Below are 26,677 nucleotides of genomic sequence, written 5' to 3' on the forward strand. Positions count from 1 at the left end.
ATACCAAAGATCAAGCCAAAACCAAGCAATTTGAGGGGCCATTCCTTTAAATGCACGGGATAAACAGCTTCCAAAATCACTTTTAAAATATTTTCAGTTAAGTCAATATATTTTTTTTTCTTTTTAAAACTGCCCTCGTATCCTTGCTTAATGTTCCTTTTTCTCAAAACTCAGTACTGTATTTCCATGATGTCTTATTAGGTAAGATTGGGGTAATATTATTGCTTCCAGGCACATCAGAAATTGTGCTTTTGTTAATTTAAAATGGCCTTTATACTTTATATACGGCAGAATTACCTACTTTAGAAGTACTCACAGCCATGTAGCTGGGATAATGAGGAAAAATTATGTACATTAAATCATTAATTTAATATACATAATAATTTAACTCTCAATGATTCTGGGTGGCTCGCAACAATCAAAGAAATTACAATAAAATCAATTAAACATAAAAAATAAAGATAAAATGTTAAAAGATTAAGCCTTTAATTTAAAAAGGTTAAAAGCCTAAGTTTCCATTAGCATGTCCTACACATTTGTAGCATTTCATGTTAAAGAGCTCTCAGCAAACCTTAAAATCAACAATCTTCTACCATGAAATGTTGCAACACAGAGATATCCATTTGTCTGCCTGAGTCAAATGTAAAAATACTTGGAATTGTGTCCTTGAATACCATGTGTCCTGATAGTAAGAATGTAGTTCAATATATCCTGACCTACCAGGTTATGTTGAGCCACAAGTAAATTCTACTGCTTGACTTTACACAATGCTGTTGAAATTCCCTCTCTTTCGTTTCCTGACATCAAAATTATGATTCACCATTGTTCTTCTTTTAACTTTTCATATAAGAAGGTATACATTTTTTGCTTTTTCAGAGATTTAGGTTAATCGTGTGCACCTGTGTTCTGATCTAAGTTTCAATACTTGCAAGAGGGTGTTCTCAACAAACCCACATACATAGGATTGTACTGCACAGTATTCCTTTCTAATGGCTTCATTTGGATATAGCCCTAACCAAGTCTAGCATATCTGCAAAAATTAGAACAACCACTAAACAACAGCAAAATCTTTTGGGTATATCTGTTGCCATTTAATTGTTGTCCAGAGTTTTGCATTCCAGATATGGTAGCTTACTTTAGTATTAGAAGTTCAAGTCTCAGACATACGTTCTCTCCTCTTCCTTTTCTGGCATAGCTGCCAGGATTAGATGAAAGTTTTTATTTCTGCTTGAGATTAATCACAGTGTAGTGTGTTATGCAAACTGTAAGTTATGATTTAGATCTCTTTGCTGCCATTTAGTCATCACAGCTCAGATACAGTTGCCCTGACTTTGAGGATTAGCAACACCCAACAGCTTTTATGAGACTGCTCCAACAAACCTAAAGCTTAGTTTATCATTCAATAGCATAATACTAAGCATAAAAGTCAGGGAAGGAAACTTGAAGTTAAATTTTATTCATTACATTTATATCCTGCTTTTCAGACTATTTATAAGAGGACGTCTGGTTAGCCAAGTAATTTCTTCTGTGCACAATGTTGGTTCACAGCAGGTACACTTTAGTAGTGTATTTTCTTTATGACTTCTACTCATTCCTGCATTTCTGGGAGAGCTAAATCTTGGGAAGCAGGGTTATCTATCAACTCTAATTTTGTGGGCAGAATTCCATGGGAAATATTCCTGTGGTCAAATCTACACTATGTTAGGCTATTTAAAGATAACTTCAGTGAGCTAACAATCAAACATGAAAAAAAAAGTGCAGTTGCATGGAAGCCACTTAACAGAAACAACAGCTCTGAAAAGGCTAGAATAAGATTCAATGAATTTCCTCATTAAAATAATATTTGGCTGATGTGGATGCAATTTCACTAAGTATGAGAGTAGACCTTAGCCAACTCCCAACCTATGTATCTTGAGTAAGATAGCCACAAGAATTTGAAAGCTTCAACTTCTGCATTGTATAAACCAAACTTGCCATTCCATATCAACTAAACCTAGAAAAACTAGGATTAATCTTAATTATAGCTGGCAAAATCAGTTAAATGCAAAACATAATTTATTAAACTGGCTTGTTTTTAATAATATCAATAATTAATATTTACTTGTGCATCTGGTTTGGACAAAACACTAAACTATGTTAAATCTAAAACAGAAACTTCTAATTTCTATGCTTCTATGCTAGAGGCAATCACAGTATAGTATATATCTGGATGCAGCTATTCTGTGCTGAACAAACCTGAATTCTTTTGATCTAACTGCATTGTGTTTAGGAATAAAGGGTCTTTATTTTTCAGCCATCTGCTTATAATCACCTCTTCTCTCCACCTCCGAATTGTGCTTTCTCACCAACAATCTTGCCTATTTATTTCATAACTTTCATTCTGTGATTCTTAGCAATGTCATGCTAAATAAATGTCATCTGCAATAAATAATTTTCTTCAATAAATAATTTTATTTTTGAGAAGTACAATAATTTTATTTTATTTTCCTCAATAAATAAATGAACAATACAGTATTTTTTACTCATTTGTTTAACTGGGTTCTCTTTATCTAGTTTTAGGACATGTGGAGAACAGATCATGTTTTATTGTCATATTTATGCAGAAATATTGAAAATTCAAAAGGGTTCACAAACTTTTAAGCACTACTGATACTGGTATCAAACACAGGAGAATTTCCCACATGTTTTGATTTATTGTTTTGATATATTTAGCATGCAACTGTCCCTTTAACAGAGCTGAATCTAGAATGCTGCTTGAATACAAGCAAGACTGCGTCCAAGAAATGCCATCTGCTTTCTAGCAGGAGAGATAAAATGGAATTGCTCATTTAAGGCATGCTAATGTGCTATAATGCAGAATAAAAACTATCACCAGCTATATTTTGTCATGCCAAAACACAACAGACTTACTGCTTTCATGGACCTGATCCAGCTGTTCCACAGAACTTAGAGAAAAAAGTCTGTATCCAGTTTTAGTTCCAATGGCCAAGGAACTACAGAAGAGAAAAAGGACACTAATTATATGCCATAAGGTACATCCCATATAAAACACTCTTGAAATATTTGGATATTTTTTCCAGAAATAGCTATAGTGGAAGATTAACTAGGAACCACAGGCATGTCACCTTGAATCATATGACAAAAATAAGACAATATAATGAAATAGTTGCTATACTAATTCAACAAGTCTTAGTTGTTTGAGGACAAAGGTATGAAAGAATCTTTGAGAAGTCTTCTTACCTAAGAGATGATCAAACATTTTTTTAAGAGCAGTACCATCAGTGTGCATGGAAATACTAAAATATTTAAAGAATGATATTGAGGAGTAAACCTCTTTTCATGAAACTACATTCAAAGCAATAGAATGGGATACAAAATAAAAGGTAAGGAAGGACAAAGGTAGTGAAGGATGAATGCAAGATGATGCAGCTTTGAACAACTTTTTCAGCCAGAAGCAGGTTTCTGCCACTAAAGTTGATCAGCAAATCATCAAATACAGTATCAGATTTCCCTCATGAATTTTTTTCTTGGCAAGTTAATAAAATAGGTCCGGTAAGTCTTAATGCATCTATTCTACATTTTAAAAATCACAGAAATCCAAAAAATGAACAAGACTGAAAATTTCACCCTTTCCAAGTGATGCCATTTTGTCATTAACATTTCACAGTCTCAGTGTTTATTATTATTTTTGGCCACAGACCAATAGTACAACAGCATTAAAAATAAAGAATTAAAATACATTACATATCTTTTCCCATTGCTGAAACAAGACAAATACAACACCTAAATTAAACTGGCCAAGGATAAATAGCAGATATGCTGAATGAAATTATTTGCAAACATTTCTTAAACTAAATATTAGGAAGTTAGACATTAATTGCTGGCATATTCTGCAAGCTACTACAGCAAATGTGGTATCTACAGTTATTCTGGAATCTAGACATTGAATCTAGGCCCCTGGGGGAGAGTGTGAATGTGGAACATCATTCACATCCCTGGCATCTCTAGAGAAAAGGCAATATGGTCCAAAGATTCCACTACTTCAGGTTCCTAGATCCTAAAGGATCTTCTTATACTGTATCTGCCTTCTATCACTGCTGGCGGGGGGGGGGGGAGGACATCAAAGTACAGAGTATAAAAACTGAGTGATGTTCAGAAATCATAAGCTGATCTAGATGCCTGCCAGGTTTATAAGCAATTGTTGAATTTCCTAATGGAACAAGAATCGAGATTCTGCTGTGTGTGATTTGACAGTTCATGTCTAAGACTTTTATCTAAGCTCTGCCTTGACCTGATTGTAGCCCAAGGCTAGCAATGATTGAGGAGAGAAGTTATACTGCAACAGATCCATTTCATCTTCTTTACCCAGGAGGAATGATCAAAGGAAGTCTGAGGGGGCAAACTTTATCACTGGAGATGTATTTTTAATAAGGCTATGCAGCACTGCAAAGTACATGGAAGTGCAAAAGTAGCTGCTCTGTAACATGCCCATTTACAGGATAATGGAGCAACTGTGGAGGCCAGCCACACAATCCTAGGAAAAGACCCAGCCACTTTTAATCCAAAAGCTGCAGAGCCCCAAATTTTAGGAAATAGTTACAATCCAACCCCTAGTCTTCATTTTGCTCAGGGCTGGTTTGATGCAGAGTGCCACATTTGGGGCACAACAGATCACCTGGAATAACTTCTCTAGCCATTTTGATTTGATCGTTTTGAGAGCAGCAAAGTTAATGTCTGGATTTAATTTGTTCCTGTGTAAAGGTTGTTCTATCACTGTGGCTTCAAATAATGTTCTTGCAGCTGGATATATCTAGTTCAGCTGGGATCTAGTGCCTCTATTACTGAAAAAGGATATGATGGCAGCTCAATTAAGGCATTATGGGAGGTATATGTAATAGGGGATTTTTGTCCTCTGGCAGTGTAAAAAATTACCCCTCAGTATTTACTGTAAAACTTGTCTTGCTTGGTTCTATGTTCTTCAATATTCCAGGAAAAAAAATTTTTTTAAATCAAAATCCATGATTTTAGTTTTTTTTATTTAGTTTTTAACAGGTGGGCTTTACAAGAGTGTTGCTTCCTTTACTGCTGTTCTTAATCCTACTTTGATCCTACCACTGTATTACTGACATACAGCAATACTACTGTATACTTGTTTGCTAGTTTGGGGGATGTTATGTTTGTTTAGATCATTTACTATGTAATTAACAGAGAAGTAAAGTAAGAGAGGAGCAAGGATATTATTTGCTTGGAATCACTTCTGATAACCATCCTGCTGGATAGCCATATACAGTACAGTTTCTAAATGAATAAAGGAAAACCAAACCCTGGTCCACTGTGCATCTTTTTCAGAAGCCAGCCTGTTTATTAACATGTTCTCACTTACCAGCCAATTTTGCAATTCTCCATACAAATGTTTGGCACTTCTACTTAGGAGGCTTATAGCACAATAGGATGTCTACAGATCATTCTTATTTTACCTGAAGATAGGAATAATGGCCAAATGCCAATTTCTGAGGATTTGAATTGAGTTGTTAGTGGAAGTAAGACCAGCGCCTGAGATCACCAGTCTGAATGGTTTTTAATCCCTCATCCAACTGATTAATTGGGCTATTTCAATTTACTGACAGATTAATTAGGCTACCTCTGAAGCTGAAACAGATATAGGCAAATTGCCCATACCCTCACCCAACTGAATGCAGTAAAGATTTTGAGGTGCACAGAAAAGGGCCTCTCAAGAGATCACTGATCTGATATTTAGTACAGGACAGTTCAGCATTCAGAGCTAATGCAACTAATCTCCAAAAGGTAGCCGGTCTATCTTTTGCTCTTGTTGTTATTACCAACTGCCATCAAGCTTCTTTAACTGCATTTAAGACCATTTCTCTTGTTTGCTATTAACAGGGATTTATAGTAATTTCTCTAAAGAGTTACATGCAAATACAAGATGCTTTAGAGAATTTATCTATTCCCTCTCTCTCTCTCTCTACTAAGACCTTCCTAGCATGTATGGAAAGACAAAAAGCTGACACCTTTGGGTTAGATTCTTAGAGCTTCAAGGGTCACACAAATACAGTGGTACCTCTAGTTACGAACACCCCTACTTGTGAATTTTTCGAGATACGACCAGCTCTGGCCCCAAAAATTTACCTCGACTTGCGAACTCGCCTCGACTTGCGAACCGGATCCGTGGCCATTTTCCACCCGTTTTGTGGTCCGCGGCCATTTTTCCACCCGTGCCATGTGGTCCGCAGCCATTTTCCGCCCATTCCACGTGGTCCGCGGCCATTTTTCTGCCCTGCTGCGTGGCCCGTGGCCATTTTCCACCCCTGACACGTGGTCCACAGCCATTTTTCCGCCCGACACGTGGTCCGCGGCCATTTTTCCACCCTGCCGTGTGGTCCGTGGCCGTTTTTCCACCCCTGACACGTGGTCCGCGGACGCCGGAACAGATTAACGGTAATTACATTGAACCTTGTGGGAAAATTTGCCTCGTATTGCGACCAATTCGAGTTGCAACCAGAGTCATGGAACGGATTAAATTCGTAACTCAAGGTTCCACTGTATTTGATTCATATAATTGAAAGAACTGGTCTCTTTTGATATCTTCAGATAAGCAAAATAGCTTGAAAGGAACTGCAAAAATAACGCAGAATTCTTATAGACTTGAATGAATTTGAAAACCTTCTAACTCAAAATCTAGAGCATTTGCTAGGCCTTATTTACAAACTGTTGGTGAAATATGACTCAGAAACTAAATAAATTAAAAACGATATAATTGAATGGATTCAGAATTTAGATACAGTAAGTAATATGCAACAATGGGAATTTCAATGGGAGAAGAATATTAAATTCACACTGAATATTATATTTAGAGAAAATCGGTATAAGATGTTTTACTGTTGGCATATTATTCTAATACTGATTGCTAAAATAGACGGTTCATTTTCTAAATATTGTTAGAAATGCAATGATCAGGTTGGATCATTTTCCCACAACTGGTAATAATGTTGTAAAGCTCAACAATTTTGGAAAGGTATTTAAAATTTGAATTTCCTTTACAGACTATGTTTCTGTTAAATATTAATAAACATTACACCCCTATAAAGTATGCTAAATTACTTCTATATTTGATAACTGCTGCAAGGATATCCTATGCTTCCTAATGGAAAGTACACTCAATTCCTTCTGGGAAAAAAATAGCTAATTAAGGCAGTAATTCCTTGATGTCTAAAATAACATATTTCAAAAGTAAAACTGACATAGAATTTAATTCAATTTGGAAACCATTTTGGATTACAACTCTCTGTATAGGCTAGAATTACATCCGAAATTTAGGTTTCTCTTAACGAAAGTGTTTAGTTGCTCAAACAGAAATTACTGTAATTCTTGATGTCATTTTATTACTTAGTGTGTTGACTATTGCTGTTGATATTCATATATTAATTAGATGTTAATGATTGGTAGTTTTTAAAACAATATAGTATATTCAATTAATGAAACATTGAAATTTTTAACATAATTCTATAATGCTTGTAAATTCCTTGTTTATCTACTTGCTTTATTTTGTCCTTTTTTGCCTCTTTTTCCCTTTTTGTTTTGCATTTTGTTTTCTTTTTTCCCCCTCCTTTTCTTAAAAATGCATAATAGAAAGAACTAATCTCTAAGAATTGTTTCACTTTCAGGAGATTAGCTATAGATATATTTACCTTAGTTAATCATTTTATGCACGAGGACCTTATATGACATCAAATATACAGTAGCCCTAACTGAAGGACTAATTAATAGATGCTGGGCTCAGATCTAAGTTTCAAAACTAGGGCCAAATGAGTGTTATCTGGACAGTTATCCAGATAACTGAATATTCACAGAAAGTTAACAGATCCTGGGAGAATGCTATATATTCAGTCATACTTAATTTTGTTCCTGCTCAATGTGAAAATTCATATGAATAATCTTCACTAATAACATATTTGCATCTTAAATGGTGCTATTTACAAATAGCCTGCAACAACCAATACCTAGCAAAATTTATACAGACTCTCCATTTGCTAAATATTTGATTGTAATGTTATCTGGTAGATAATTGCTGAAATTCTAGATCAAGAATGATGTTCACATGGATCCTTCAATCACAAAGAAATATGTTTTTAAAGCATAGCTCTTGGCTGCAAAGAAAGTTGCCCAATCCATGGTCAATAATTCTTAAACTCTGATTAAACCTGAAGATGAAAAATAATATGGCAATCTAAATTAGAGTGCAAAGTGGCAGATCTTTGCCAACCAAAACCTTGACAGCTCATACTATTTAGGACAGGAGGTATACAAGTGTTGGACACTTTTTCTTCTGCCATATTGTCTCTCCTAACAAACTCTTCAAATGGGGGGGGGGGATTATGTAACTCCAATCCTGGGATATTCCTGGGAAATGAAGGGATTTTGAATCCAAAAGCAGTATCGCTCCACTTTTCTTCAACCCCACAGAAACGTCTCATCTTGCGGGCCTACTGCTAGCATTTGGAGTAGAGAACCTCCTCACTAGCACAGCAGTACAAAGTGACTCTTTCTAATTCCTCTCTGACAGCTGTCCAAAAAAGTCTATTACTGAGCAAACTGCTGATAGAACAAAGTATTTCTATAATTCGTATCTTACTTTCCTTCCAGAAAAGACAGGCTTAGTTTACATACTCTATTAAATGATAAAGTGGTCTGTTAATTTTTACTTTAGTATAATGTGCGAGCTTATATTTTAGCTTTAGTCTACAGCCTTAATCTTACATACTACACACCTCTGTAAGTAATAAAGAAAGCCACCACATGACAGTTGAATATTGAACAAGGATAATAGTGATTGGAATAGTAAGGATTTTTTGTTACTATCTCGCTTTGAAACATTTTGAATCCAACTGCAACCATAAAAATGAAACCATGGAAGATGTGATATCCAAAACATCAGCAAAATATAATAGCATAAGTTTTCATACACTAATCCACTGCATGCAATACATAAAGTATCTCCCAAATTGGGATATTGCTTATCTCTGCCAAACACTAGGCCTAGGCCAAGAGAGTTTGTACCGTCACAGGATTCTGTTTTTGACAAAATGCTACTGTATTTTGGTTTTTGCTATGCAGATATGAAGCTGTTACTATCATTTAAAAGAAGAATTAAATACACTGTACTTAATAGTGTGGCCTGGACAAATTCAGTTTTCCTATCTTTATTCACCACAACAGTATTCCACAGCAACAATCAAGGCGTAACAGAAGTTCTTCAACAGATAACAGAAAGCTTATATATCACACAAAAATAAGATTAAAAATAAAAGGGAAAATAATTTGAAATATGAATTGAAATATTTATGGGTATAGATGGTTAGATGCCCATCTACAGTTTTGTTCAGAGAAATACAGAAAACTACTATAATATCACAGCAGACAGAATTTATGCTAACATGTTTACGACAGAGATACTGGGAAAACAGTGAAAGACTCGGTAAGATCTTGGCTAATTGTTTAAAGCAAAAAAAAAAAAAAAAGATAGGGCAATGATTCCAATCATTAGAAGTGAAAGAAATGAAATGTATAAAACTTCAATGGATGTTGTCAATTTTTTAAATTTTATTCAGAATTATATAGTAAACCAGAGGATGTATCAAATGAAGATATAGAGGCTTTTTAAAATAAAATTAACCTACCACATTTATAAGATACACAAAACCAACTCTTATTCACTTCACTATCTGAGCTAGAGATTAAATAATTTTAAAAATGGCAAATGGTAAAACACCAGGATTAGATAGATTCCCTAACGAGTGCTATAAAACAAAGATCTTTTGGTGCCAAAACTCTGTCAAGTATATGAAGAGGTATTTGATAAGGGAATTTTATCACCGGCATTTAATTAGGCTTATATTACAGTTATACCAAAAGCAGGTAAAGATCATACTCAGTGTGCTAATTATTGTCCAATCTCATTGATTAATGTTGACACAAAGATTTTAACAGTAGTGTTAGCAAATAGATTACAGCAAGTGATAATGTTCGTTAAGAATGATCAAGCAGGATTTATAAAAGCTAGGCAAGCAGCAGACAACATTAGGTTACTTATAAATTTAATAGACTTGAATAAAAACAAAGATAAATTTGTAATTTTATTATTAGATGCTGAAAAATCCTTTGACAAAATACATAAACAGTATATGTTTGCTGTACTAAATAGATTAGGATTTTCTCTGGAATTTATAAAATGGATTAAGATAGTTTACTACCATCCCAATGAAACTTTTGTAGAGCCCAAATACATTTCTGCAAAATGATGCTAGAGTTTGGTGCCAGATTTCTTCCTTTCTTCCTTTCTTCCTTCCCTCCCTCCTTCCTTCTTTGTAAATAAATAGAGACTAAAAGCCTTACAGATGTTAAGATACCTAAAGACAATTGCTTCCAGTGAGCAATATGTCACTTACCCATGTGCTAAAGAAAAATTAGGTGCAGTTTATTTCTCAGAATGAACTGACAGAAAAGTGGTACTGAATCTAACACACCCGCAATCTCTGTCAAATATTTCTACTGGGATCTGAATATTATTGTTTAGAGCAATTTGCAAATTGCCAGGCTTCCAGACATGAACCGGATATAAAACAACAGACACAAACCTGTAAAGCAAGAAATGTGATGCCAGAGAAAATTAAGCACTGTAATAGTCTAAGACTGACAAATACATTCCATTAGATGCAGCTCTAGGAGGGCATAAAAGGAAAGGCTCTAAATGAGAATAGTGAATGTACTAAGAAATATATAAGCAGCAGGAGCTTCAAAACTAAACCAAGCAAGTCACACCCCATCTCTAAAATAGATGAGCCCAACCAGAGTTCATGTTTTTCATTAGCCAAGTGTCATTATTAGAAACTATTTTTTGGAAAGAAAAGCACTTAGAAGAGATCAAAATTCTACAAAATTCCTATAAAATAGCCCTTTCTGAAATATATCATTTTAGATTCAGATAAAAAATAGCTATTGGTCTGGATCTGAATCATTACCAATTCCACAGCAAATTCTATTTGTGAAAAGCCAATCTGTCAGGGAAAATGTTCTAGTCTAGTCTCTTCCCTTTCAAAATAATTTGTTGGCTTCCTTCAAACTATCTTCCACTATCATTCTAAAGTGGCAGAGTCAGGATGCACTGCAAAATATTTCTGAATATACAGTTTTACTCTAAACAGCTAGCTCACACAAAAGGCCATAGGAATTATCTAAGTAGCAGCTGAGGAGGGAGTACCATATATGTTACCTTAACTTATTGAATGAGAAGCAGGATATAACTCTAATAACTAAAGATTTAAATAAATAATATTCTGTGCTTTATGGAAGTGAATAAAAGTATAATTTTTTCCATCTGTAATTTTCTTATGTTTAGCTCAAAAGCATCAACATGGGGACAACAATCTGGAGCAAGATGATGCTGGCTCATTTGGAAACGATTTGCATGTCTTTCCTAGCTCCATGCTTTCTGAATAATTTCATGTTGAACAAATTTTGTTTTCAATTTCTTCTCCAATATCCAGGTTCTCACCTTAGTCTTTTTTTAGTCAATACAGGGTTTTTTTAGTCAATATAGGTTTTTTTTTCATCTACTGCTTTTCCCCTGTTCCTACTACGTTTAATATCTAGTATTTCCTGACTTCTTCACATTGTATGAGCCTTCTTACTGTTGTGCCCTCCAGATGCATGGGGAGTTCAACTCAACACCACTCCACTCATTATGGCCATAGGAATTGTAGTCTCAACAAATTTAAAGGCACCAGATTAGAGAAGGCTGCCCTATATCTTTGCGCTGCCCAACTGACATAGGCTGAAAATAAAGGGAAGATAATCTAGATTAGTCCTTCAGAGATTGCTATAGCAAACTCCCAGCACCTGGAAGAATAGGACCCAGGAAGAGTTGCACCACCTGCCCTCTAATGATATTCCCTCAGAGATTCACGTAGCTCCCTCCCTTATGTTGTTTCAGAAACAGATGAACACCTTGCTGTTCTCCTAGGCCTTAGGGTCAGAGTGGTTGCAGTGACCCCTTCTGTTGTGGGTGGTTTATAATTGGTATCCTGCTCTCCTGGACAGTTCTGTGTATTGTTTCCATGTATTTTTTTAATCTGTAAGCTCCCTAGAATTGGCATGGAGTCAGGAGGCCTCAACATTTGATTAAATAATTAAATATCTCACCACTGGCCATGTTTAGCAACATTGCGGGGGGGGGGCACAAGTTCCCTGTATAGATGTAAACAGAGAGACCATGTCAACCATAGTAATGCACGTACCTAGTACAAAATAGCCTATCTGGAGCAAGCAGATTTTGAGGTGCAGTTAGAATCCCTTTCCTGCTATGAATTTAGTGGACAGTCATGGACTAATCAATTCAATAGATACAACACAGAAATAATAACTTACTTGAACATGATAAAAAACGTGAAGTTGTAATTGTAAAAATTACAAATATTACATAAATTAACAACAATGACACCAGCCATACTTTGGATTCCCACAAGCTGATAATTTTTTCTTATAATACCAAATAACTAACATTACATAGAGATGAATACTGACTCATTGAGCGGCTCCATCCAGAGGAGCTTATTCTGAAAATACAAAAAGGAAAAGCCTAGTATGTTTAATTCACCTAAAAGCTTTCCTTTGGCTTGAAACAGGCATATCTGGTAGTCAGATGAACAGAAACATGAGACAATTTGTATATGAAGAAATAGCTACAATGCCTTCTACCAAGCTGAAAGTTCCTTTAGAAGCCAACACTCTCATTAAGGTATTACCTGAATGTTATTTTATTAGCTATGCTTTGTTCAATTTTAGAAAAGGTACTGGACTACAGATCAACAGTAGAACATATAGATTGCATGCCAAGATTCTAGCTCCCAATCCAGCATCTCTAGATAAAGCTAAGGAGATGTTTTTCTGAAATCCCAGAGAGCCAAAACCACACAGGTTAACAGTACTGACTAGTGGTATATCTCAGCATTATACAGTTTCCAAAATCACCCATGATTTCTTGTGCAGAACCTCCATATTCACAGGCTGCTGGGAATAAACACAGAATAGCTTGTTGGCCTATACTTTATTACTTGTGGCTCTCTAGGCACCTTTGGGTAACCACAAGCTAGAAAAGGAACACAGGGCCAGTGGACATTTAATCTGATCCAGCAAGGCAATTTCTTTTTCTTTCTTGTTTGCTCACTTGTACATAAATATCAATATGTATTCCAACTTATAATTTATATCATTTTCAGTATCATTTTATTAACCAGAAACAAGAATTGCTACAAAACGAAACCATCTCTAGTATTGACAAGATATCTGAGGAAATAAAGATGTTAAGGAGCTTGGATTTCTTCTTATATCCAACTCTAAAAGCAGGAAAAAATAATATCCTGATCATTCTAGCAAGTTAACCCAGAAGGTGCTATATATTTTAAACTAATTTGCAGTAAGAAACAAATAGCACAAATTGAAGTGTTGCACAGACCAAAAATATCAAGTATTATGAACATGTCTACCTTTTGTTCATTTTGAATCTAATCCTTAGAAATTTCAGTATATGCCCTTCTTTTCTTGCATTTTACCAGAATACCAAGATATTTCCTGTTGACTTTTCTTTCTGTGGTTTAGATGTTTCATTTTTACCACTATTACTTAATAGTACCCTCTTAAAGCCAGACTATGGTACATCTTCCTCCACATTTTAAAAATAATGTCTACGTTCACAGAATCTACTACCAACTGCTCAGTACCTCGCAAGCATATTGAAGACAGATGCCTTTGTTTAAATGATAGTCAATTGCATTTAACTGTATAACTTGATTAATGCCAAACTGCAGTTAGAAGTGGCAATTTAGTAACATCTTTAGCAGGGAGTTGCAAATTTCAATGTTTGAAATACAAAAATAAGAAGATAGGGGAAATGATGATGAATAAAAGCATACAGTCAGTTGTTTCTATTAGTTTTCATTCATCAGCAATGCTTGTTATATTAGAATCAATTTCTTTTCTGCCACCATGATGATTTAAAGCTTGTTTTTATTTAGCTAATTGTGGGTAGAATTGGAAAAACAGATTTTCAGAGTCACCTGGCAAGTGAACAGCCACATAAATTGAACAAAAAAGAAATAAAATACTATGCCAAATCTTTGTGAGGAAGAATGTATGAAATCATAGCAATATAGAATTCTAAATTATGCCAGTTCTAATATTAGCACACTAAAAGCAGCTTCATATATCTCAAAGCTTTAATATATACTTCCGTTATACTATACAAAATAGTTGACATCTTTTTTACTAATACCTTATGCTACAAAAAGCTGGCTCAGTCAATTACAGCTTCCCACAGCTTGTTTCCTAAGTATGCAACTAGTAAAAAGGATGTGCCTACTTACACACCTATTGCACTATTCTGTAGGCAATGTTAAGCAACTGAGGAAAATATTCTGTGATATGGCCCCACAAGGAAACACTAGAGATTTTATACTAAGAAAATGTCTGGTTTTATTTCAAAGCTCCTTCACCTAGGAAAACACAGTTTCTTTTCTCCAAGCATCTTTCCAGCTAACTTTTAAAGAAGTGTTTAACTTGTGAACACACAGATGCAGTATTTCTTTTTTTACTTTCCTGTTATAAATAGGACTTTCCTTGATACTTATATCATGGGATGATAGAAAAGAAAAAAAATCAACACCCAGGACATCATCAGTGCAAAAAGCTGGAGGGAGAAACATTCAGCCCCTGGCTTCAGAGTTTTGAAAGTACCAATATATTCATAAGCTGGTGGGAGGCAAACTTATATAGAATCAGGAAGACCGGAACAATCTTGAGGTTCATTAAGTTCACCTCAATACCACATTTTAAAAAAGGGTGAGAAAGGGAAACACAGACAACAAGACAACCCACACCTTTCGAATTTAAATACCCCAAGCCACCAGCGACTACTCCAAAAGGTCCCTCTTGAACAGCTATATTTGCCACAGGCTGTCGCTGCTTGAGTCCCGCTTGCTGACAGAAAGGGCAGGCTAAAAGCTAAACAACCGACCAAACACCCTCGGAATCTTCTATACTAGACCAAATACCCGCCCATTCACTTAATGGGCGACTTTTCTTAAACCGCCACTTCCCGCCCCTCTCCAGCCCAACTTGCTTCATTTCACTTCTTCCCGTCCATTACACATCCTGGTCCGTTTCCCTCCACCCCGCCCCTTACTCGAGTCTTCCACCTCCTCCACAAGACCGGTAAGCCTGGCCGCCACCGTCCCGATAGCTAAGGGCTTGGCCCCGCTCGGTCGCATCCCCATTTACGTACGTGCAATCCTGGTTATAGGAAAAGCAGGTCAGAGCCTCGCGCTCCCCTTCCCCGGCGGCGGCGGCGGCCTCCATAGACACCGACAGCACTGAATCCTCGGCCTCGATTTCACCCGGTTAGCGGGGCTCAGGGACTCCCACCGCCCTCCTACCCTCGCTGTCACAGCTCCCGGCGCCGGATCACAACAGAAGGAACAAGTCACATAACCACGGCCGGCCGAAAGGCGGGGCCTTCTACCTCCCCGCGCTTTGCTATTGGGCAACGCTGTTTCGAACCAGCCACCTCGGCCCGGCCACCGCCAACCGAGTTCAAGCTTTCAATCGCACTAAGGAGGCGAAGCTCCCGAGCCACGCCCACGACGCCAACAGGGCCGGCAGCGGTTGGATAAGGAGGTGGAAACAGCTGACTGTGGCCACGTGGTTGTGTTATGGTTGCATCAGACTGGAGCGAGGACAAGAGTGGGCGGCAGGTGGGCCGGAAGGGCTGAGGTGGCAGCTCTCTTGCGGACTCGAACTCCGCGCGGTATCCTGGTGCACGCTCGCAAAGCGGGGCGTTTCCTGTTCCATTTGCACGTCACGCTTGGGACGATACTGTGGATGTGCAGCTCTTTACTCCGCTCATTTTTGTAGCAAACCGATTCTAGGTTTCAGAATGATTACTCTAAAATAATCGATTAACGTTACTTGCGACTGAACACTACAGTCCTATGCATCTTTACATCTAACTCCAACGCGCCTACTCAAAGAAACATACACAGAATCACCCTGCACACAGAGTTATTTTTGTACTTATTTTGGTCCCTAAAAATCGACATCAACTTGATGGCATATAATCAGTCAATCGTTTAAAGTAGCTAATCGGTCAACTAATTCATTTATCTAAGCAGCCTAAGTCCAGACCACACACAAACAACTACAAAAACGGACCAGGATAGATAAACTGGAGAAACAAATTAACAGACTAGGAGAAGTGAAACAAATTTAATGAAAGATGTTATGCAACATTCTCCTGGCTGTGTATAGCAAGTAGTATTTATCACTGATTACTTCGGAATATGTTTTCATCTGGGCTGCAAAGAGTCATCTGTTATAAGAAAAGGCATCATATTTATTCATGAATAGATCACTGAAAATCTTCAAATGCCAGGCTAGTACAAAAATCACTCTCTGGTGTAGGGATTAAGGCGTGTTCTGGAATAGGAGTGAGATAAATTAGGTTCACATTTACCCTCAAGTACGAAAGCTCACTGCGATGGGCCAATCACTGCGCCTCAGCCCAAATGCCACATATGTTTGTGGGGGGAAATTGGAGGAAAACAGGATACAGATCTAATAATAAATAAATAAATAAGGAAACTGATTGCTAGAAATCCTATACAATAAGCAGACTTAGAACATAAAAATGTTCATATCCTAAACTAGTCCTAATTGCTATTCCTGCAAGGATTTAAGCCAAAAATAATAATCAACAAAGCAGCTGAGGTTTCCTGACCTGATAAAAATATATTTCACAAGTCCTGACTGTGATACGTAATTGCCAGATGTGAAAGTATGCCTGATCTGATACTGACATAAATGTACACAGTCTGGATAATGGTAGTTATTTTGTTGCTGTTATTTATTAATAGGTCTGTGATGTACAAAATCCTTTAAACTGATTTTAAATAACAAATAATAAAGTTGCCTTCGCTCCTGAATCCACTTCATCACTGCAGGAAAAAGACACTTCACACATCTTTGCATACATGGAAACTCATGCCACTAACATTGTAAAGTCATTGGCTTTTATACATTGTATAAGCTGTGGTTTAACCACACTTTGTTGAATAAGTTATAATTAGCTCAGTCCACACATAAAACGGCAAACCAAAATGATTGGATCTACAAGATATGCTAAGCTAAAACTAAACAAACAGATTGATAGGTTAGTCTGATGTGCAAACCAGATCAGTTGCCACAGGGGTTTTTGTTCTATTTAAATAGACTATTAACATGTGGAAAAACAACTACAGGCATTTAAAAGCACTCATAGTTATTAGAAATGAAAAACAATCTCATGTAGCTCCTGTAAGTTGTAAAGTTTATGCAAATCAAAGGAGTTATGGTAATTATACTTTCTGTCTAGGGCTTTAACTACAATTGCTTCATATGTGACAGGATATTATATGAAAACTTCAGCAGACTATAGCAGATATGGAAGAGTAGGCGTGTGCATCAGAAGCAAAGAAATATGACCATAAATCCCAAATTCTGCCTGTTAGTACTATATCAGTTATTCAGATTGGCATATACTTTATTTATTTAGTATGTTCAGATTACAAAAAACTTCAAAACATATATATGCAGGAGGAAATGCGGGAAGCCAGACAGGAAGGACAAAATGAAAATAATTCTTTTGTCATAAACATAGGAAGTCTTAAGAGCAATTAATACATATTTTGAAGAAGCAACAAATGAGGAGATAAGCCTGTGCAATTCAGGAAGATCCCTGCACCAGAAAACTCAATTATGAAGGGAAAAGCTCATGCAAGCCCTCATTTGCAATAAAAACAAGTCATCTGTTATTTGTGAGAACTTAGCCCAAGCTCCATGAAATATAGGATGGTACAGCATATGTAGAGAGCCAGTTTGGTAGAGTGGTTAAGGCACCAGGCTAGAGACCAAGAGTTCTAGTCCTGTCGGGCATGAAGCCAGCTGGGTGACCTTGGGCAGGCAATATCTAAGCCACTTCTGAAATCTTGCCAAGAAAACTGCAGGGACTTGTCACTGCTGATCACCCAGAGCCTCCTGGCCCTATTGCTTCTCACTGTCACTATTCATTCACCCTCTTTGAAACTGCACATAGTATCATACGATGAAAAGTTAGACTTCCTCAGGTTGATGTGTTTCTTGGACACATTGATGTGTTCTTCTTAACAATAACCCAGAAGTGGATTACTCTTGCCTTCTTCTGGAATATTTTCAACTTCCTAGGCTAGCTTACTGTCCTGGGATTTCCTAGTGATCTCCCACCAAGGACTAATAAATTTGTACTCTGTTTAGGTTTTTGAGATAGCCAAGGTCCATTAGGTGCTGTCAGGGTTATATGCTGCTCCTAGAAGCAAATTCTAGAGCTTCCCCCAAGTTGCCAAGAAAGGATAAGTTTTATTGTGACAATATGGAAAATTATAATAATAATACTTAATATTAACATTTTTAAGTTCAATACTTTTAACTAGCCTAGCATGGTTTTTTGTCCTACTCCCACTTACTGGAGAGCAGCTCTCAGCATCTTGCTCAAGGTTAGCTGTAGCCCCTGGCCTGCAGAAAGGCTACATAACTTGGTGCAGACTGGGCACAGTTGCAATAACTAGCAGCTCAGAGGATGAAAAAGAAGCAATAAAGTCCACAGCATCTTTGAGAGATGCCATGTCTGTCTTTGAGACAATGCTGAAGACTGAAGAACAGAGCATGCCCAGCAAGTATCAGGAACAGAAGACTCCCAGCAATTCACATCTGCAGTTGCAAGTTCAGGATGTACCCTAAAGGAAGACAGCATTGTTGGGTGGCCATGCAATGTCATGAGAGGTAAAGGAGCAAGACTGGGTAGGGCCAGAAAAATCAACTCACCTGAGTGCTAAACTAGATACAGCTGGGGAATAATTAAGACCATCTGGGCTAAAGTGAGATCAGGCCTCAAGAACAATAAATCAGAGCCTGATTTCCTGGACAGGTTCTTGGAAACCATTTTACTTGAGTCATGTTCTGTGTCTCACTCTTGCCTGCCTCAAACAATTCATCCTTGTGCTGTGACTTGGATATCTGACTTGCCTTGTCCCCTCTCTCTCTCCACCCATGGTTGCCATTAGCATGAACCTGTTTTACAACTTAGAAGAAGCCTCTGCACACCCCACTTAAATTGGGATTTAATTTGAATGCACAGAATTATTCTAAATATAACATGTTTGGCCTGATAGCTCGTTCTGAAGAATCCATAAATTTCCATAAGTACCTATTGGTGAATATTCATAAGACACTGAGTGAGGTATTAAACTACTCTCGGTATTACTTACATACATCCCATTTCTGAGAAGTGAGAGGTTTCAGGGCTTAACTTACTTGGAAGGAACTCATTATGGACTTAGGTGATATAAAGTTGTTTGACACATACAGTATGTGCATACAAGCTGATAGTAAAATGAGTAATTTATATTAGTGCTTCTATAGACTCCTGTCATTCCCCAAATTTCGAAGAAAACCCTTCATGGTACTGGATTCCCAAAAAGAGAAAGTTGTTCTCTTTCCCTGTTCTCAGTTCCTGGAGGGACAAAAGAAAAGAAAAATCCCCACCCATTGCTGCCTCTCCAAGCTCTTGTTGCAAGCATATTCCCATAAAGATATAGGCTATAAATTCTTAGGCCTCTGAAACCCGCTCCAGGCTAAGTAACAGTCTTCTGTCTGTGTCAGCCCTTTGAGGAAGGCCAGGTCAGAAGACAGCACAAGGATTACAGGAATGATGCTTTAAGGGTATAAGAGTTTCAAGATTGTAGGCTTTCAAGAGCTTCCCTCTGCTCCTTCTTATACCAATCTGACTCAGGGTGGGATTCTTTCCAGTTTCTCTTTCATGCCTTCTTTCCAAGGACTGAGTTGTATCTTATTCTGCCTTAACTGTTCCTGCGTATGTTCTTCAAGGTTATTTCCACAATTCTCTACAGTCAGGTCTTACACCTTCAGGCGCCTACCAAAATGCCTGTGAGATTATCCAGTCCTCTGTGAAATGTGATCCTAAACACATATTTGTGACTGCTAAGCTCCTAACTGCAGTGCATGATCAAGGAAGCAAAACTCATTCACCGTCTCATTGATCAGTTTTAATGCCAGTAAAAAGAGGTTAAATAATCTTGGAGGCTAAATTGAAAGCAGCAGTTCTCACTGATTAGTGAGTACATTAATATATCTGTGAGTTGTCTGAATTTCTTTCTTACAGATTCCCTGATATACTGAAACCTTTCGGAAGAGATAAGGCTGAAATGTCCCTTTGCTCCCCTTTTGCCATGTTTTGAAAAAAAACCTTTTCTTTTTCCGACTCCAAGAATTCTTTGGATCACGTTCTGCCTCTCTACCCTGCTCCTCCATAGAGTCCAGAGAGAGAAAAAAATAACTTGTCCTGGAAGAAGGGGAAGGCAAGTTGTTTAAATTGGGCCCTCTAGAGTCAAAAGGAGGATGGCTTGGGTAGCTATCTCCCTTCTAATATGCAGAGTGGGATGGAAGAGGGGAGGGGAGCAGACAGAAGCTTTTGTCCTCCCCTCCAGAGTCATAAGAATCAGTGGCCACCTCTGAGCATATCTGGGGATTTCAGCTTATTAACTGTAACTGATGGACAAGTCAGGGTGCATGAACTTCAGCAGCAGCTTCTCTGAATTTGTCAGCTTCTCTGAATTTGTTAGAGTAGTCTTTCCAGTGAATGAAGTATTCCAATCTGCCTCTCCAGCACCTGGAATCCAAAATACATTCCATCACAAATTATTCTTCTCTCCCTGCTAATAGAAATATTAGCTGCACAGCAGGTAAGGGGTCTGCACTGCTGAAATACTGGATGGATTTTTGTCAAGGATCCACAGATCTTTTCCATATTCAGTCATAGCCTGAAGGAGAACAGCACCTAAGGCAGAGTCTGATGCATCCGCTTGAACAATGAAAGGATGCTCCAGATAATGCAACAGGGGCTCAGAGGTGAAAGCTTGCTTCAAAGCCTGGAATTCTGCCTTAGCCTGAGAAGTCCATTTAAACAGAATAAGGTGTTAACCAGTAGGGTGAGTTAAGATGGGAGTGTTTAACAAACTCAGGTATAAAACATCTGTAAAAATTACAAAAGCCCCCCCAAAACCACACATCCTTAACTGTCCTTGAAGCCAGGACAGAATGGAGTCCACCTGAGCATAATCGTTTCTGAATGCCATTTGCAGAAATTCTGTAGCCCCAAAAATCCTAGAGTAGGATGGTCAAAAGCAGAGTTTTCTATCTTAGCATGTAGCTTGTGTGTACTCAGCATCGCCAGAACATTCCTGACGAGGATGAGCAGCTGGAGTTTTTTTTTTTTTGGCGGGGGGAGTCATCTAATATATCATGACATATACCATTGGCTTCACTCTGTTTCTGTTTTTTTTTTAAAAAAATAATTTTGCTGGTCATTGATTAAACAAATATTATGCATTAATATACTATGGCATAAGAGCCCAGGATGTTTGAAAATATCTCATTCATGAATCTCATAAATACTATTAATTAGATAATCCAAGAGGCATCACAATATACTCAAATTTCTCACAGCATGTGTCCAAGACAGTTAAATATTTGTGGCCTCTTTCATACAGATAAAGGGGAATATTCAATTTATCATTTATACTGTAATGAGGTGAAGGAGAGCAATAGTTCAACAATGGGACCAAAATACAGATAGTCCTCATTTAACGTCCACTCATTCAGCAACTGTTTGAAGTTACGATGGTGCTGAACAAGGGGAACTTACAATAGGTCTTCGTAGTTGCAGCCATTGCAGTGTCCTCGTGGTCACGTGATCGCAATTGGCTCACAATTATGATGTTGTAGCATTCCATGGTCACATGATCATGATTTGGACACTTGGTAACTGGCTTGCAATTATGATGTCACAGCATCCCATGGTCACGTGATTACCATTTGCAACCTTCACTGCCAGCTTCCAACAAGCAAGGTCAATGGGGAAGCCGGCAGGAGATTGCAAATGGTGATCACATGACTGCAGGACACTATAACCACGCAGAATTTGCCTAATGACAGCAACTGGGACTGCCGGAACTGCCTTTACTTAGCAACTGAGTTCCCAGTCCCAATTACTGTGGGTAAGTGAGGTCTTGTATAGAGGTCTTGTATAGAGATCTTCCATCTATGATTTCCACATACAATGGACATTCTATTTGGAATGCCCAGGAGAACTAATTTGTCATACAGTTCATTTGATAGACCTTCCAAAACTTGATCTATTCCAATGAACATCTATAGCATACAGTTGAAATTTTGCTATATGCATACATTCTACATTTACCTTGGTACAAACTGTGAATCTCCCAATAAGCAGTAGCTCTTCTGGCAGAGTTATAAAAGGCAGCTGTAAAACTCTGCATAAAATTGAGAAAGCTATCCATTATGGGATTATGGTTGTCTATAACAGGAACTGCCCACTTGGCAATTCCATCTATCAAGAATACAAGGATAAAGACTGCTTAAGAATGGTCTGTGAAAAATTCAGCTGGTCTCCCAAACATACGAAAGGTCTGAACCTGTCACAAGCACCATTACATTTGTCTTATAAAGATCATGGAGAGCAAAGTAAGCAGGGTGGAAGAGCAAGAAACAACATGAAGGGCAGCCCTAGTTGTTGCAGCACTTAAATGATTTGCTTTATAATTTGAGGAACAATATTATTACCACTAGTGATCTGCACATCTATCTGTTGCTGGTGCTGAAATAGCCCATGGTATTCCAGTGGGTCACTTGTCATTGTCTGGTCTCAAAAACAAAACTAGATAGCCTTACTTATAAAGGAGAATAGTGCATTTCAAAGATTAATGTCGAGCTCCTAACAGCAGCATATGACCAAAGGGCTTACGTTACAGAATCTTGGAACCTCTGTCCTCATTTATAAGTGAGTACATTAAGGTGGGTCTCTGTGAGTTGTCTGGATTTCTTTCTCACAGGTTCCCTGACGGCTTAATGCCTTGCTTGGGACATAAAGCTGAAATGTCCATCTGTTCATTTGCCATGTTTTCAAAACCAAAACCTTTTGTTTCCCAAATTGCAAGAATTCCATCACAGTTATAATCATGCCTTACATTTATCATCATACATTTTACAAATTTTGGTGTACAAATGCATCATTTTCAGTAACTCTGTTATTAACCACTACTGCTGCTTGTTGCATGGTATAAAAAAATCCCTAGTAATGAATGCTGCCATCTAGTGAGAGCTCGGCCTAACAACCAGAAAACAAAGAACTTCATTTACTGGATTGTAAGCTTCATGGTATATAATGGTCTTGCTTTCAAGCTGGCATGATTAAGACCCCAGTAATAATGTGCAATAATTGATCTGAAGTCCTATCAAGAGGATTAAACGGCAGCCTTAAAGTGACTTTCACACATTGCATTGTGCCATAATGTAATTTGGTTGCAGCTTAACGCATTGTATGAACCCAGCCACGGTCATTTGTGAGGCGTATTTTACAGCTTAGTGTATTATGGACCCCAGGCAATTTCAGTTTATTTAACGAATTATGGCTAATAAACAAACCCAAAATCATATGAAGAAAAGGTGTCAGAGTGCAAAGTAGGTGTTTATCCTTCTATTGTCAGACTTTAAAACCATCTGAAGTGGCATTAATTTCCATTTAGATGTCTTTCTTTGAAGTCTAAATGACTTGAAAAGTTAATGCATAAAGTGCCAGGTAAATTATTCTTGGCAAATGAAATATAGTGCTCTCCAGGGCAATCTAGGTAACTAATGCTAGTAGAATCAGGACAATCTAGGTAACCAATACTAGTAGAGTATAAATGGAAAACTCTTCATGCCAGCAAATTATTTTTCAATATTACTTGCCTAATGCACTGTAGAACTGTTTTTTTTTTGAGAACCCAGACACTGATTTATAATTCATAATTTTTAAATGTATATTATGTAAACTCAGCCAATTGTAGCTTATCCAGTAAATTTATACTTAAATAAATGTGATATTTGAATCCAATCTAAAAGTAAGACAAGGATCAAACTGTGAATTAAAATAGCAGGAGCAAAGAAAGCTGCGCTTTTGATGAACAGAACTCACCTCTAAATAAATTTGAATGAGGATCTTGCCTTTACAGTAAGAATGAACTTTTTAAAATGGTTTTAATCTATAACAAAAAGAAGAGTAAAAAAGCATTAAAGTCCAAAAAGGAAAAAAAAGACACAAAAAAAAGACAAAAAACCCTTCCTGAATAGAAAAAAGAAAAATACAGGTTATGTATAAAATCCTTGTGCAGTTTTAATTTTTAATAAGTAATATATTTATTTGCAGGAATGTTAACTTTCAGTATAACTACCATCATTTTGGATGCAAGTTTTCCCAATCCATCTATTGGGAGCAACCACATTTAAATGTTCTTGAACACTGCAGGCAAAGTGGCAAGGTGCCCCATCTTGCTGAAAGACACTCCTGTTGATAAATCCTGATTGCCTCTGTTCAAGAATAAGGTAATTCTGCAGCATGTCCAAATAAGCCTGATCATTCATGACAGTTCCTCCAAGAAAGAATGAGCCAATTTTGTGTAATTTTCCTAGAGTGTACCAGACGTTCCGTTCCATGTTCCCAAGCCTTCTGGAGTTCCTATGTCCCTCAAATACAGCAATTATGACAACCTTGCTGCTGATATGAAATGTTCTTTCATAATTAAATAATGATCTATCAAGAAATTAGATGTTATTTTCAACCTCATGATTAAAATGATGGCAGAAAACTAATCTTGCATGGTAGTCTTCTTCCAACAAAATCTGGTAGACGTGAGTCATGTATTCTCGCTAATGTAGTTTTGTTTTGAGAATTCTATAAACTGTTGCTCTAGGAACCCTAGTTCCAATGAAGCCTGCCAAATGGATTTTTGTGGACTCCTTGTGAAGACCTGCTCTACACAGTCTCATTGTTTACCACTAGTCTTCCAGTTAATGGTTTTATCAATAATGGAACCAACTTATTTAATTCTTTTTCATCCAGTTTATAATTGAATTCCTTGGGGGGGGGGACTTCCTTGCTGTAATAAGATTTAAATTTCCTTCTGACAGTTGATACGGATTTCAGCTACCGGAGAACACAAATTACCTTTTGTTCAATTGAAGCCATTCAGTATAGGGAAGAGTTTATGACCTGAAAAATAAAGAAATTAGAATCAATGAATCGTGAACAATTTCATTTAAATCTTAAATAAACTCCCTCTGAGTTATATTTTTTTAGATTGTTTATATTTTATATAGAAGTTGTTAAAAATTAAACTGCACAGGGACTCAAGGAACTCCGTATATATTATAATAAACCTAAATACAAGAGAGCTCAGATCTTAAGCAACAAATGTAAACCTTGTAAGCAGGGATGAACTTTGAAGGTATGAAATGGAAAATACAAGTAATATAATGCTGTCTTTTTATAGAATGTTAAACCTCATTTAATCATGATTTCTTGAACATAAAACTAAACATAATGGATAGTTTCACAGTTTGGCCAGTACAACCGGAAACATCAAGTTGGGGAAGGCTGGCTTAGAGATATACTTAAAATATGGAAAAGCAAAGCCCAGAAAAAGAGCTAGAAAATCTTAATATGAAATCTACTATGAAATCAAGCTAAGTTCTTTTATTTCCGGCCGTGCACTTTAACATTAAATTAGGTTTTCAATAATTTATGTATATTGTTATCTATTATTTTGATGTGATGTAGCGCAAACAAATGAATACATCATTGTCTCCAACAAGGATCTTGTGATACTGATGTCTGCCAAGCAGCGGCATAATATAAATAGAAGTCCAGCCCATTTTAAATGGTGTGTTACTTAGTTTCTTAAATTGCATTTCTATTTTGTAAGAACAGCTACTGTAAAATACACTGGTTGGCACCGAGCACAAAAGAGCCACGTGAAAAAAAATTTGAAGACTAAGTCCTTAGCTTTTTAACCTTTAAATTTATCACGTCTCAGAAAACGCTTCGTGCAGGTCCGGAGACACGTTCTCCCCCCCTGAAAATTCGTGCAAACTCCCAGCAGCCCCAACGAACATGACCAGAGAGGGTTTCTGGGAGTTGCAGTTCCACAACACCTGACAGTTCCGCTTTCCTGAGCCACAATATGGAAGTTTGCCTAGCTACCGGGAGACTGAGAAATCACAATTGTACGAGTCTATTTTTTCTGTCACGCTCAAAGGCGAGTGCCACTAAATTAAATAAGATTACCCCAAACTTTAGGAATGCACTTGCAATTTGACAAATCCTCTCGCTTTCGCTGCAATAAAGTGCTATGGAGCAACCAGCAGCCCCTTTCATGTGACTGTTTGCATTCCAGGGTAACTGATGCACACAGTAACCGCAACTGCTGCATCTTAGAACCAACGATCCGCCAGCACATCCGCGCCTTCGGACTCCCTTCCTAAGGCATCTTTCCCCCTCCCTCGCGCTTCATGCCTGGGGAACGGGGAGGATGACGGTTCCGTTTCAACCCGCAGTCTGACGTCAGCGGGAGTTAAAGGAAAAGCTAGCAATTGAGCGCAGCGGTTCTTTACCCCCCCCCGCCCC

General features: G+C 37.4%; 1 protein-coding gene and 1 long non-coding RNA gene across 3 annotated transcripts in view; both read right to left on the reverse strand.

Annotated features, from left to right (window-relative positions):
* Nucleotides 1-15,698, reverse strand: part of WIPI1 (WD repeat domain, phosphoinositide interacting 1) — a 53,685-nt gene extending 37,987 nt beyond the window's left edge. For both annotated transcript variants that reach the window (XM_025173411.2, XM_007421645.4), the window contains exons 1-2: nt 15,353-15,698; nt 2,911-2,993 (exon numbers count right to left, since the gene is read on the reverse strand). In XM_025173411.2, the coding sequence (XP_025029179.1) occupies nt 2,911-2,993; nt 15,353-15,426 (157 nt within the window). In that variant the 5' untranslated portion in view covers nt 15,427-15,698. The remainder of the gene's footprint in view (nt 1-2,910; nt 2,994-15,352) is intronic.
* Nucleotides 15,699-20,186: 4,488 nt separating this feature from the next.
* On the reverse strand, nt 20,187-26,673 carry LOC112541915 (uncharacterized). Its single transcript, XR_003085856.2, has 4 exons — nt 26,339-26,673; nt 25,220-25,264; nt 24,191-24,257; nt 20,187-20,824 (listed from the first exon to the last, which is right to left on the reverse strand). It is a non-coding gene; the product is annotated as an uncharacterized LOC112541915 (long non-coding RNA).
* Nucleotides 26,674-26,677: the final 4 nt, after the last annotated feature.

Source organism: Python bivittatus, unplaced genomic scaffold (assembly GCF_059951505.1).
Source record: "Python bivittatus isolate LINGU-HERP-01145 unplaced genomic scaffold, Pbiv_v1 ctg000220_np1212, whole genome shotgun sequence".
Lineage (NCBI taxonomy): Eukaryota > Metazoa > Chordata > Lepidosauria > Squamata > Pythonidae > Python > Python bivittatus.